General features: G+C 58.9%; 1 protein-coding gene across 7 annotated transcripts; it reads left to right on the top strand.

Annotated features, from left to right (window-relative positions):
• The first annotated feature begins 778 nt into the window (after positions 1-778).
• On the top strand, positions 779-6,135 carry GLYCTK (glycerate kinase). Of its 7 annotated transcripts, none has more exons than XM_070359438.1 (6): positions 786-847; positions 1,883-1,976; positions 3,040-3,455; positions 3,686-3,837; positions 4,456-4,631; positions 4,893-6,135. In XM_070359438.1, exons 3-6 carry the CDS (start codon positions 3,079-3,081, stop codon positions 5,757-5,759), a joined length of 1,572 nt encoding a protein of 523 aa, XP_070215539.1. In that variant the 5' UTR covers positions 786-847; positions 1,883-1,976; positions 3,040-3,078; the 3' UTR covers positions 5,760-6,135. The 7 variants fall into 7 exon arrangements, with proteins under 7 accessions (XP_070215545.1, XP_070215539.1, XP_070215542.1 ...); XM_070359441.1 differs by having other exon boundaries at positions 793-1,015; positions 1,883-1,971; XM_070359439.1 differs by having other exon boundaries at positions 793-1,015.
• The last annotated feature ends 8,104 nt before the right edge of the window (positions 6,136-14,239 follow it).

The raw sequence follows: 14,239 nt of genomic DNA, 5'->3' as shown, positions 1-14,239 counted from the left end.
CCTCTATTATAAAGGAAAGAAAAACCCAGGGAGACAGCTAGGAAGTGGGGGAGAAATACTTGTTGAAAAGAGCAGAGCATGGTTTGGGAAAGAGAGATGTGGCAGAAAAGAGCAGGTGGGGAGAAATGTTTTAAGACTTTTAAGAAATCTGTGGTATAATTTGTGATCTCAAGAAAACATCTGTAAGAACAATGTATTCTTCTGTGTCCTTGAGTCTGGTCAGGACTTGTCTTTTGAATGTGGCAAGATACCACTATCAAGCTGGGTCCAGGGTGAGAGCTGGGACAGGGCGGGAGGCCTAGGGTCATTCGTGTTCACATGTACTTCGTGTGTTTCAGAATCACTCTCTTGCTGATTCTGGAACTCTCTTGCTGAATCAGAGCTGTGATTTGGTAGCCTGGGGAAGAAGGCGGGGAACACGAATGCCTTGTGGAATTACAGCGGTGGCAGGGATGATTTCATCTGGCTCCAGGAGGAGCCAGCTGTGGGTAAGTAGTGATTCTCAGTCCATTTGCTTTGTCCAATGCCCAGCACCTAACAGGAGGTAGGAAAGTATGTGCGACTGATTGAATCGTACAGAATAAAGGAGTGGGCAGATTATAGCAACCGGCGAGGTGGCGATTATTATCCCACTGTAGGGATTAAGGCACTGAGGCCTGAAGGTGACTGCATCCAAGCCTCTTGGAGAGCAGGGCGGAACCAATACCAACTCCGGCTCTGGTTCCCGCTTACCCCGCCCCTCGCCATCGGCGCCCCAACCCCGCCCCCACACTTCCGGATCCGGATCCGCCCCCATCGAGCACTTCCGGCCCTAGGGTTGGACCTCGGGTCGCCGAATGGTTAGGCGGTATGTCGGTGCCGTGAGGGCCTGCAGAGCCACAGGGCCATTGGCTCAGGGGCTGCGGGCCCAGGCAGCAGCGGGTTCTTATTTTCTTGGACATTACGCGACAGCCCTTTCCCTGAGGAAAGCCTGAGGCCCTTGCCTGCGGGTGACATCACTTCCGGCGCCGGGCAGGCAGGCGAAGGCGGGGGAAGGGCTAGAGCCCCCCTTGGTGGCCGGGAGGTGTCAAGGCGGGTCGGCTTTGTATTTACGACTTCCTGGAGCTCAGGCTAGTTTAGGAGAAGCGGTGTTCCAAATGGAGTTGTTGGATTTGGCAAATAAAAATGCAGGGCGTCTAGTTAAACTTGAATTTTAACTAGATAAACAAATACTTTTTTAGTATGGATATATCCCAAATCGGAGAAGGCAATGGCACCCCACTCCAGTACTCTTGCCTGGAAAATCCCATGGACGGAGGAGCCTGGTAGGCTGCAGTCCATGGGGTCGCTAAGAGTCGGATACGAATATTGTACGGAACATATTTAGTTTTTAACAATTCCTAATTTATCTGAAATTGAAATTTGGTTGGACGTTCTGTATTTTTTCTGGCCGCCTTAGTCTTGGGCGCCCCCTGCCTTGGGTTCTGATATCCATTGGCAACGCTGGTATCCTCTAGGCCTGTATCTATCGGGGAAACAGGTATGGATTTGGTCCAGACCGTCAAAATCAGCTATTGCTACGTGCTAAGCCACTTTTATGGCCAGTGCTCATTGGCCAGCCCTAGCAATTGCTGGACCCGTTTTGAATCCCCATGGCAGCTCCCTCTGTGTTTTCCCGTTCACAGCTGGAGTCAGGAACGGTTTGTCTTCTCTAAATGGGAAAGTTGAGCTCAATGCAGGCTAAGTGATCCGAGGCTGGACATTGCCAGGTTTTTTTTTCTTTGGTGTAGGATAAAGCGATGTTTGCAGTCGAAGTTTTCAATGTTAACGGTGGACAGCTTCAGAGAGCCCAGGGATGTCAAAGGAAGAGCATTAGTCTCATCTCACCTCTCATTTTGCACAGGAGACCCAGTGAGAGAAACGGAGCTGTCCTGTGGTAGAGCTGGAGCCCGATTCCCCTGCTCTGTGCACACTTGCTGCTGCAGTCAGCATGTATGGTGGGCATTTATTAATTTATAAAGTAAATTTATAATTTATTAAAGTAATGCCTTGTTAGAGATGGGCTTTTTAGCACTTTATTGTCCCTAAACTACTCTGCAACCTCTTGACCCTCACTTCAAGTCTTCTGTGGCTTTTACCGTGCCCAGTGGGGAAAATGACTGTTTGGCTTCAGTGGTAGAAGCCTGCCCTTTGCCTGCCCCAGCCACGTGGCTCTCACCCCTGTGGGTGGTGTGATCCAAGATTTGTTATGTTAGAGCAAAAGGCATGTTCTTGGCAAGGGTGGGTCTGTCCATGTAGGTGGAAGGGCATCCTTTCTGTCCTGCAGATTAGACCCCATCATACCTGGAGTCATGTGGTGTCTAAGGACTTTTTTAAGGTTCTACTATGAGTCAGAGTTGAACCTGAAGCTGTTGCTGGGCTGGCCCTGAGTGCGGGATTCTTCAGGCTTTGTGGCCCAAGGATGTGCCCGGACCTGCTTTTCAGTGTCCCAACAAATCTACAGCCTCCCTGCACAGACTTAGTCTTTCCAGGCTCCCCAGCCCAGGCCTGTGAGATAATGAAACAGAGCAGCCTGGAGGTCACTGGGCTCCCGTTGGTGGCATAGCCAGCAGCTTTGTCGCAACTCAAGTAAAGAGGTAAAGAGGCAAGGAAGGAGTGCCAGAAAGGGGTGTTGCCCTGGGCGAGGCTCAGAAGTGCAGGAGGTGGGAAAGGGGCAGGATGGAAGCCACGGATAGTAATTTCTTCCTCTGTGAATGATTAACTCTCAGCCGAAGGAGGTGGTCTAGGAGGAAGGCTCTGCTAACAGGACCTCTGGACTCTGGGCAGGGTGTCCAGAGAGCTGGCGCGTGGCCTGCAGAAGAGGAGGACGTGGTTGGTTATACTGCAGGCCTGGGCTCAGAAGACTGGAGTGAGATCAGACAGCTGTGGACCTTAGGGATTCTCCTGGGTCTGGCAGATGGCCTATTCCCGCAGCAGCAGCAGCAGCTGTGGGGTCCACTGGCCCTAAAGCCTCCTGTCTCTGGTTTTGCAGCAGCCTAACCAGTGCTTTCTTCCTCCTAGGCGGCCATGGACGCCAAGTGGTGCTGAGAGCAGTGGGGCATGGCTGCAGCCCTGCAGGTCCTGCGTCACTTGGCCAGAGCCCCCTCGGGCCCACTCCTCTGGGGGGGCCCATTGGCCCGCATGGCCAGTAGCATGGCTCTGGCAGAGCAGGCACGGCAGCTGTTTGAGAGCACTGTGGGTGCAGTGCTGCCGGGCCCCCTGCTGCAGCGCGCCCTGTCCTTGGACCCCGACAGCGGAGAGCTGAAGGTGCGGGACCGGAGCTTTCAGCTGAGGCAGAACCTCTACCTGGTAGGCTTTGGCAAGGCTGTGCTGGGCATGGCAGCTGCAGCTGAGGAGCTCCTGGGCCAGCATCTTGTGCAGGGAGTGATCAGTGTTCCCAAGGGGATCCGTGCGGCCATGGAGCACGCTGGCAAGCAGTAAGGAACCTGGGGGTGCTGTTCTTGTCTGGAGGGGAACCTGGGCCCAGGTTCAGCCTGGATTGGGGCCTCCTTCCTTCACCAGCTTCCAGTTTCTTCTGGGAGTGGCCTGGCTCCAGGGTGGGTGTCAGTGGGCGTCCTTGTTCACATCCTTTTCACCTGTACATCTGAGAAGCCAGCGGGACACAGAGCCCACCACATCTCTGGCTCTCCCTTCTCTCTCCCCTGAGGGAGATGCTGCTGAAGCCGCACAGCCGCATCCAGGTATTCGAGGGCGCGGAGGACAACCTGCCGGACCGGGACGCTCTGCGGGCTGCTCTGGCCATCAGGCAGCTGGCCGAAGGCCTGACTGCTGACGATCTGCTGCTTGTGCTCATCTCAGGTGAGGGTGCCGCACTGGCTTAGGACGGGGTGCGTGTGTGTGTGGATGTGTGCGCGCGCGCGCTGGTGCAGGGGGGCAGCGGGGAGGTTTCCCAAAATCAGGTGTGCAAGGAACCATTGGTCAGAGCCCTCGAGGTCACAGATTAGAGGCAGTAAAGACCTGGATGGCTGACTCCTTGGTGGCTTCCCCTGAGCTGTGGGGCCCTCCCCTGTGAGAGGGTACGCAGGGAGCACCCTGCTGAGGTCTTGCAAGGAAAACGTCTCAGTTGCTGCTGCCCTCGGCACCATTGTCACCTGGGGCTAGGACCCCGGTTTCCAGCTCCCTGAGTCCCCTCCCTCGTTTTCCGCTGTCTCCTCCAGGTCTCTTTCCTCTTCTAAGGTCTTAAGGAATAGTTCTTCCAGTGTCTGCTGGGACCTGGGCTACCCCAAGGCAGAGTTCAACCTCAGGTGCCTTGGTTGTGGTGACTGTGTGGGCATTCACTGTATGTCCACACGGGGGCACCCTAACCCCTCTTTCTAGCCGCCACATCCCTAAATGAGCACTGCCTGCCAGCTCCCCAGGTCGGGAAGTCCCCGTGCCATCCATCCCCTCTGCCCAAAGTCTTCACTGTCTCTGCAGGGGGGGGCTCAGCCCTGCTGCCCGCCCCCATCCCACCTGTCACGCTGGAGGAGAAGCAGACGCTAACCAAGCTGCTGGCGGCCCGGGGAGCCACAATCCAGGAGCTGAACACCATCCGGAAGGCCCTGTCCCAGCTCAAGGGCGGGGGGCTGGCTCAGGCCGCCTACCCTGCCCAGGTGTGTGGGGCCCTTCTTCACCAGGCAGTCTGGGGCTGGTGTAACCAGGCCCACATGTGCCAGGGAGATGAAGGGCAGAGGCCTGTATGGGAGTCCACAGGGCTAGGTGTTTTGCACACCCACTTGAGAGGGATTAGAAGTGGGCGAGGAAGTGCATTGGGTGGCGTGAAGACATGTGGCTAGACGAAGGCAGTTTGTCCTCTCGGGCCCTGAGGCAAGGATCAGGTGGGATTGAGCCTTGCCTCTGCGACCCCTCCCCAGGTGGTGAGCCTCATCCTGTCAGACGTGGTGGGGGACCCCGTGGAGGTGATTGCCAGCGGCCCCACTGTGGCCAGCATCCACAGCGTGCAAGACTGCCTGTACATCCTCAATCGCTATGGCCTTCGCACTGCCCTGCCACGTTCTGTGAAGACTGTGCTGGCCCGGGCAGACTCTGACCCCCACGGGCCACACACCTGTGGTCATGTCCTCAACGTTATCCTTGGCTCCAATGCACTGGCACTGGCTGAGGCTCAGAAGCAGGCTGAGGCGCTGGGATACAGGGCTGTGGTGCTGAGCACAGCCATACAGGGTGATGTGAAAAGTGTGGCCCAGTTCTACGGGCTACTGGCCCGAGTCGCTGGAGCCCACCTTGCCCTGCCTGGCGCTGGAGCGTCTGTGCAGGAAGATGAACGACTCTATGAACTTGCAGCTGACCTCCAGCTCCCAGATCTGCAACTGAAGGAGGCTCTGGAGGCTGTGGTGGGCGCTCCGGGCCCAGTCTGCTTGCTGGCTGGTGGCGAGCCCACGGTGCGGTTGCAGGGCTCAGGCAAGGGTGGCCGCAACCAGGAGCTGGCCCTGCGTGTCGGAGTGGAGCTGGGACAGTGGCCACTGGGGACTGTTGACGTGCTGTTTTTGAGCGGCGGCACTGATGGGCAGGATGGGCCCACAGAGGCAGCCGGGGCCTGGGTCAGGCCTGAGCTTACCAGCCAAGCTGCCGCTGAGGGTCTGGATGTGGCCACCTTCCTGGCCCATAATGACTCACATACCTTCTTCTGCCGCTTCCAGGGTGGGGCACACCTGCTGCACACGGGGCTGACTGGCACCAATGTCACAGACGCCCACTTTCTGTTCCTGCATCCGCAGTGATGATGTAGGTCATGTTTTGGGGAACCCAGAAGAGGCCTGCAGGGCAGCGTCCTGGAACAGACCAGGTTTTGTCCCCAGGGCCCGACCAAGCTTTAGGGCCCCTTCTCCCTTGGCCATGGCTACTTGGTTGGTCCTCACACCTCCCAACCAGGGCCTCTTCTGTGTGTCCAGTTTCACACTGACCAGGCAGATGGGGGCTCTCTTCCACCCCTACTTTCAGCCATGGCAGCGGGTACTCCAGAGGACCAGGACAGGCCCCTGGGCCAGTTTGCTGTCCTAGTCTTCTCCCCTAGGCAGCCCCTCTGCTCAGCTTCCAAGCCTGTTTCTTCTGTGGGGTGAAGCAGGAAGGACTGAAAATAAAAAGGATCATGCTCTGCGTTCTCAGTGCGTTTTCTCTCAGAGCACAGACCGGCAGGGGGCTGCCAGGAGCAGAGTGGTGGCCGCCAGTAGCCCCGGCACGGGGGCCCTGCAGGAGTTGGCTGTCCCGTCTCTGCAGGGCACTCGATTCACCTAAATGGGAGCCTGGGAGGGTTGAGCCTGGCATGCTTGATGTGGGTGAGCAGAGACCCCAGGGAGGGCAGGCCTGAGGACGCTAGTCCTGCTGTCTGTCACTCCCTGCTGAGGTGTCTCCTCGCTGGGCACTAGCTTGCTGCCTGCCCCACCAAGGACTTCTCTCCCTTCTGTCTTTGGACGGTCCCTAGCCAGACTGTACCTTCTTTGGTTGAGCTGCCTCGTTTTTCCAGGGCCTACCACCAGCCACACAGGACACTGGGTCTTGTTTCCTTGTGCCAGGCCCTTTTTCCCAGCCAAACTGAACCCCCACTCCGCCCCCAACCAGATCCTTCAGCCATTCCTCTGGGGACGCAGTCCAGGTCCTGGTGCCAGCCTGCAGTGTGTGAGGGGTCTCCAGTGCTGGGATCCAACGGCCCCTCCCCCTGTTCCAGCTGGCCAGGGAGGGGAGCACCCGGGGAGGGGCTCCCCAGGCCAGGCTAGCCGCCCGCGCCGGGAGACGGGGACCGCTGTCCTGGTCTCCTTGGACCTCTTTGCTCAGTGTCCGAGCCCTCCGCTGGCTGCCCCCGCCGTGCGCCACGGCTCCAATCCCTATATGAGTGAGCAGTAGAATCACATAGGAATAAAAAGCCATAGAGAACAGCGAGGCCTGGGGCTGCTCCTGCTGGCCCCCACCCCACCCCAGCCATGCCCTCCTCTCTGAGGCTGTGAGGGACTCGGGGCCAGGGCTGGCGTGCCCTGCCTCTGGGAAGAGCCTCCTTCTGTACTTGGACTCCAGACTGCAGCATGCAGATGGTTCCTGGTGGGCTGAGGACGGACAGGGAGGTGAGCAGGTAAACTGGGTTCTGGGGGCCAGGGAGATTTAGGGGAGAGGGGAGTTGGTACCCCTCTGTGATGCTGGGGCTCCACTTCTTTCTGTCCTGGCAGGAGGGTTCTTCTGGCTGGGGCGGGGGCGGGTAGGGTCATAGTCTTAGGGGTACTGTCCTCACGTGGCTGAGCCTGTGCCCAGGTGCACCTCTGGCACCCTCTAGACATGCCCTGGCCCCACTTCAGTCCTCCCTGTGAGGCATGAGTGTTAGCACCGGGCACCAAGTTTCCCGCAAGAGCAGGACGAAGGCTGGGGCTATGGCTGAGGACCCGTCCGCCGTGTCCCCCAGCTTGTGCACGCACGCGCGTGTGTGTGGTAGTATGCAAGCGTGCAGGTGTTGGTGCTGGCATCCCAGGAGGAGGAGTGCATCTGTGTGTATGCACGGACATCCTCAGCACGGGCGGTCCTGCTTCCTGGACGCGTGGCTGCTTACTCGCCTGCTGAGGGGGTTGAGTGTGGGTGGGGTCTGGCCAGAAGTTCCCCCCCCCGCCCCCGCCGTGTCACCTCCTTGGCCCCTGCCCTGAGCCTGTGTTTGTTGGGGCTGGGAGGCTGGAGGCTGGAGTGGGCTTAAGCTGTTAGATTTGCCCATTTGGTAACCCCTAGATGAGGAAGGATATATTTGAGTGCAATCTAGATGAAAATGTGAAACAAAGCCTACACGGTGAGTGTTCTGTAGGACTTATTATCTGTCCCATAACCCTCAGCCATGGGCCGTAGGAACCACTCCCGCCCTGGCTCTTGGCTTCTGTCCCTCCCGCTCGGGCTCCTGCTGTCCCCGCGCTGCCCTCATCTCCGTCCCCAGAAGCTTTCCCTGGCTGCTGCCCTCACAGGCCCTTCCATTGTCTGCCCCTAGATGAACCGAGAGTGGCTGGGCAGTGGGCCTGGCCAGCCTTTAGGTGTCTGCTAACCCAAATCCCTCTGTTTTATAAAAGCCAGTGAACAGAGAGGGAAGGTGGCTTGTCTGGGGAAGCACAGCAGGTCTGCCACAGAGCCAGAATGGGAACCTGCTTGGGACCTTCCTGACTATCCTCTGCCCACCCTCTGGGGCTCAGAGACCTTGGGGCCTGGTGCAGGCTCAGCCAGAGCCCAAGGTCCACTCCTGCTTCCCTGGTTCCTTGCCAGGGGCTTAGGGATGATGGCATCATCATGCTTGGTCCATCTGTGTGCGTGCTAAGTCTCTTCAGTCGTGTACAACTCTTTATGACCCTATGCATTATAGCCGGGCTTCCCTGGTGGCTCAGAGCTTAAAGCATCTTCCTGCAATGCGGGAGACCTGGGTTCGATCCCTGGGTCGGGAAGATCCTCTAGAGAAAGAAATGGCAAGCCACTCCAGTATTCTTGCCTGGAGAATCCCATGGGCGGAGGAGCCTGGTGGGCTACAGTCCCCGGGGTCGCAAAGAGTTGGACATGACTGAGCAACTTAGTGACCAGGCTCCTCTATGCACGGGCTTCTCTAGGCAAGATAACAAGTGGGCTACCATTTCCTATTCCAGGGGATCTTCCTGACCCAGAGATCGAACCCACATCTCTTATGTCTCCTGCGTCGGCAGGCGAATTCTTTATCACTTGGTCCATCTAGGAGTCCTTTACCACCTTGGTCCATCTAGGGGTCCTTAGAACAGACTTGTCAGCCCCTCTTGGCTTAGATTTCACAGCTCCTTTGTGTGTGTGATTTGGCAGAAAGCCACACGCGGTTGAGTGGTGGGCTTCTACACAAAGGTGTGTGTCTGCATCTGTGTGCACAGTTGTGTGTGTGCGGTCAGGGACATGCGTAGGCATGCGTGTGTCCACTTCAACCCACAGACGGTCACTGAGTGGACCTGGTTCAGACACCCCTGGGAGTAACCTAGCCCTGTGTCACTGGGCATGCCATCAGGGTATGAGGATTTGGGGGGTGGCAAGGCTGGGAAGCAGGTGGACTTTGGTGAGCGTAGGCATCGTACCCTCAGGTAGGCTTTCTCCAGGGCGGCAGTTGAAAGACCAAGAAGGAGCACTGGAGTGGAAATCAGGTCCTAGGTCCTTATCCTGGCCATGCCAGCTTTCTTTTCCCAGACCTCAATTTTCCCTTCTGTTTAATGGGGACAGCATTCTTATCCTCACCTCTCTGGGTATGTGGTGGCAGCAGATGCATGTGGGCAGGAAAGCTCTGTGGAAGGGGGTCAGGGACGGAAGGAGAGAAGAGAGTGGTCTTAGCCTCTTCCCAGGAGAAGCTCAGGGAGGCTCCCTCCTCCATGCAGGCTTAGGGTTGAGCCCAGGAGGCCTCGGCAGTCACTGAGGCTGAGCGAGTGACTCCCACACTCTGGCATTGGACTGGCACCAGCAGGGTGTGGTACTTTGGCCTTTAATGGCTGCTGGGGTGCATGGCGTCCTGGGAGATGACAGAACCAGTTTTGGGGGCTCAGCTGGAGCTAGAGTTAGCTGGCCCAGCTTGGGAGAGAGCCCATGAGGGCTCAGAAAAAAATGGGTGGGGCAGCCTGGTCCACTGGAATCATGTGTAAGGGACCTGATGAGGCCCAGGCTGGGTGCGTGAGAACTGGCCTGACCCCAGGCCACGAGTCCCCTCTCTGGGCTAGAGGAATCCAGTGTGCTAGGGGAGCACAGGGGCTGTGTGGGGGCCAGGGGGAGTCAGGGAGGTGGCGCTGACAGTGGCCTAGGCAGGCAGCTGTGAGAGAGAGAGAGAGAGGGCCCATAGAGAGAGGGCGAGCTGTGCCCAGGCCTGGAGGGCTGGCCTTTCTCCCCGAGACAGGGGTGTCTTGACAGCCAGCCCCTCACTGGGGAACCAGGGGGCCACTCTTAAGGCTTTTCTGTCCCATTTCCTGGGCTCTGGCTGCCCTGTTCTGGAGAGGCTGGTGGGGTGGGGTGAGCTCAGGGTCCCCAGCCGTGATTCTGCCTCTTTGCCCGTGGTGCTCCTCCATCTGGGAGGGGCTCTCACCAGCCAAGATGAGGGGGCTTTGGCCAGGGAAGAGGTCTAGGGAGAGTGGGCCCCCAGAAGCAAGTGCCCCATCCGCCCAGTCCTAGGCAACATATGCCCCTAGCTGCTCTGCCTCGCAAGGTGACTGCCCACCACTCTCTTGTCCACTGCTGGCTCCTGGGGGTTCAAGGAGCTATAGGATCTGACCCTGCCCTAACCAAGTAGCCAAGGGCTACCCCCCTACCCTGCCCCTGTCCCAGTCTTGGCCTTTCCTCCCTGTCCTCACCACCCCAACCCCAGCCCACCTGCAGAGCCTCCCTGCTCGCCTCTCTGGGGAAGTGTGAGGGGCACACGGTGTCCCCTTCCTGCGCGGTCTCTCCATCTCCAGCTCCAGGGAGAAGGGGGCGGGGCCCACGGCACTGGCTTCTGCCCCTTCCATCCGCTCCCACCCACCTGCCCAGCATCTCTGGATCGCTATGTAGCTGGGGCATCTCCAGTGCTCACACTTGTAGCCTCACTCAAGAGCCAGGGCTCTGTTTCTACCGGTTGTCGCCCAGCTGTCCCCGCACCCGCCCCCCCCATCAAGGCATTCCTCCCTATCCTCAGTTCAGCCCAGGAAGCTGACCACGGGGACATCTGGGCTTGGACCTGAATTCCTGTTGATTGTAACTCTGGGTAAAGCAGTCCTGGGGACCCTATCCTGGAGGAGCTTGACCAGAGACCCCTGGGGCAGGGAGAAGCGCCCCTCCACCATGTGGCTCTGTGGGCCTGGGGGTCAGTAGCTTGGAGTGAAAGCATTCCTCCTTTAACACAGGCAGAGCTCTCCTCTGCCCACACCCCCTACCTGAGCAGCAACCCCCCACCCTGCCCTGAGAATAGGCACTTGTTGGGGTCACAGCCCCACGGACAGCTCCATTGCTGCCACCCGGCAACCCAGCCCAAGGCAGGGGCCGGGGCCCCTGTTCTCTAGGACCGCACACAGACCGTCAGGGATGGCAGTTCTGGGCAGCCCAGCCCTTGCCCTCCCCAGTCCAGTGCCTCTGAGGGTCTCCCTCAGAAGCCAGGCACCCGGGCAGGGGCAGAACCTGCCAGCTCCAGACAGGCTTTGCCCCCGACGGCCACCTGGCTGACCACCGGGGAATCTGAAGCTGGCACTCCTCCGACTGCTGTTCCCACTGGCCCCGGGGCACAGAGCAGCGGCGAGCTAGATGGCCCGTCCCCACCCGCTCGCCCCCTGGAGCTCCAGCTCCTGCTGCCCGCGCCTGCCTGTGCCCGCCCGCCGGATCCCCCAGCTCACCTCAGCGGCGCTGTCTGCTCACCAGAGGCACTGCGGTGTGGGAACTGTCCCGAGGAGCCGCCGGTTCTCAGCTGAAACAAAGAGGTGGGGGAGAGAGAGGGGGGCAAGCGGGAGAGGGAGAGGGTGAGTGAGCAGGCGAAGGAGTGGAGCCTGGAGGGGGAAGAGAGAAGGGAGAGGACGAGAGTGAAGAGGGGAGGGGAGGAGGAGGCCTGACTTCCAGGGACTGAAGGGCCAGGGAAAGAGGGAAGAGGAAATGGGGAGGGGGCGGAGGAGGCGAGGGGAGGTGTTTGAGGGGGCGGGACGCGGGGCAAGTGAGGGGGGCGTGGGCCGGAGAGGGAGCAGTGGGGGAGCGGGGCTGCGGGGGGCCAGGCGGGCTGGGGGCTGGGCGAGAGGGCAGAGGGGCCCCACCCCGCACCCTGCCGGGCTGCCCCGCTCGAGTGGGCCAAAGGCCACGAAGGGGAGTGGGAGGGAGAGGCGAGCTGACAGGCGAGGGGTGAGACGCGCCGGGGCTGTGGGCTGGTCAGGAGGACAGGCCGGGGACAAAGGCGGGAGAAGAACAAAGGTGTCCGAGAGGAGGAACCGGCCCCTGCTGACCTCTGGGTGCCGCAGCCTGGAGCGTCCCGGACAGAGCGTCCTGAATGAAGGGCAGGTCCGCTCAGGGGCGGCCCAGGCTCCGAAGTGGCAGCCTGAGGTCAAGGGGAGAGGGGTCGGCCGCGGTGGGCGCGGGCGGGAGTCCGCCCTGCATTCTGCCGCTGACTGACCACACATCGGGGATATGCCGATGGCACTGTCTCTTTGGGGGGAGGGGCCACTGGGTGGTTATCCAAAGTCTGGATGGAGACCTGCGTAGGGGAGGTCCCCTTTTAGGGGAGAGCCCTGGGGAGCCCCCCAGGGAGGTGGGGAGGCTGGTAGGCACAATGGGGAAGGGGAGGAGTGAGAATGAAAGGAGTCGGGGAGCAGGGGAGAGGGAGGGGGCAGTCGGGAAGGAGGCTGCAGGGGGCGGGTCCAGCGCCACAGCCCCTTCACAGGCCCATCTGAAGCAGAGGCCTCCTCCTGCACATCCCACGGTTCCTCTCCTCTCGGGCTGCCTAATGCAGACCTAATGAAGGATGGAATAATGAACCACTTCCTGCTGCTCCCCTTCTGCTGCCAAGAGTTGCTGTGACAGGCAAGGACACTGGAGCACTTGTCTGTGATAGGGGCAGCGGGGGCACAAGTCTGTGATAGTCTGTGAGGGGCAGCGGGCCTAGGGTGGGCTTGGCTGGATCCGTCCTGTCCCGTCCCTCTCTGGTCCCAGGCCCAGCACCCTGGGCTGCTCCAGGCTTGTCTGTCCATGCTCAGAGCCACAGGAGGCCCTCCCAAACCTCTGACCAGGGCGAGTTCCCCTTCTCCTACTGGAGGGTCCGAAGGCTCTGAAGAGTAGGAAAAGAGGAGGGAGCTGGGGGCTTGCCTGAAGCTGTGACGGGGAGAGGAGGTGAGAGTCAGCCTCCATCCCATGCTGCGTGGAAGGGTAGGAGCCAGAGGCCCTTAGACTCTGCCTGGCCCCGTTTCCTCCACACCTTATAGAAGCCCTCCTCCAAAGACAGCCACTGGTCCAGCTGCCTGCTCTAGTAGCCTGGAATCCTATAAAGTGAAAGGACCTTCCTTCCTCCCTTCCTTCTTTCTATTATGTGTTTCAAAATAAATGCAAACTTACAGAAGAGTTGTCAAAGTAAGAGTAGTGTAAGACACCTATATATCCTCTAGCCACGTCAACTAGGGCTAGTATTTTGCCTCGCTTTCCCTGTCTCTATATGCGTTCGCTCTGTGCGTGTGCCTGGTTCTATGTGATTTTTTTCCTGAGCGATTTGAGATCAAGTTGCAGATGTCATGGCTAAAAGGATGGTTTCTTATCTGTGTCTTGTCTTCTGGAGCCAGCGTAGAGACGCCCAGACCTTGTTTGTGTGGGATGAATGGAACCCTGGGACAAGGAATGAATGAGTGGACATCATCCATTGGGAACCTGAGGCCTGGGAGCTGGAAGGGCTTGGCCAGGGGCCGCTTTGGGAGTTGAGCCTGTCCAGCGCTCGGCCAGTTTTTCTTCCCTGCAGCCTGGAAGGCAGGGAGCCATTGCCCACCAAAGTGAGCATGTGGTGTTTGCTGGGTGCGGAGCCGCAGCATATGTCTACGGAGGTGGCAGCAGGCGGGTAGAGTGGAGCTGGGAGAACAGGGATGCCCACACTGCGGTACCTGGGCACGCTTGCCAGATGGGGCACTACCTGGCTCCGCCGGGCCTGAGAAGATCCAGCTGATGGAGGTCCAGCTGATATGGCCTTGGAGACCCTCCCCACAGCCTCGTGAGAGGCAGGGGAGGGATGGGGGCCCTCACTTGATGGCGAGTCCACGGTGATGAGCTTAAAGAAGGCGGGGTGAAGGCTCTGGTCATACTAGGGCTGATGCAACTGTCCCTGACATGGGGCTGGCATTCCTCCTGTGTCCCCAAGTAGGTTGGCATCCCATTTGGGAGCCCCCCTCTGGATGGCTGTGCTTTTCTCCCTTACCACCCTCCCCTGAAAGTTACGATTAACAAGTTTGACATTTAAAAAAGAAAAACAAAAAACACACCTTGAAAGATGATCTGAGCTCTGAGGTCCCGATTTCCTCTCTCTCATAGGTGAAGTCCTCCTCCTCCAGGAAGCCTTCAGATTTCTTCAGAATGTCTTCCACCTCACCTGCCAGCCCTGTTTATTCCTTTTGCTGGCTCACACTGGAACTGTCCCCAGAGCCTAGGGCTTTGCTTAGTCATCAGCTGTTATCTCTCCTGTTGCCCCAGGCTGGGCATATAACTGATATCCCATATATTTGGATGACAGTGGCTTGGTTAATCCTTCCTGGACATTTAAGTCCCTCTGATG

Source organism: Bos mutus, chromosome 22, assembly GCF_027580195.1.
Source record: "Bos mutus isolate GX-2022 chromosome 22, NWIPB_WYAK_1.1, whole genome shotgun sequence".
Taxonomy (NCBI): domain Eukaryota; kingdom Metazoa; phylum Chordata; class Mammalia; order Artiodactyla; family Bovidae; genus Bos; species Bos mutus.
The sequence above is the reverse complement of the archived record's forward strand: the minus strand, read 5'-3'. Positions and strand labels throughout refer to the sequence as shown.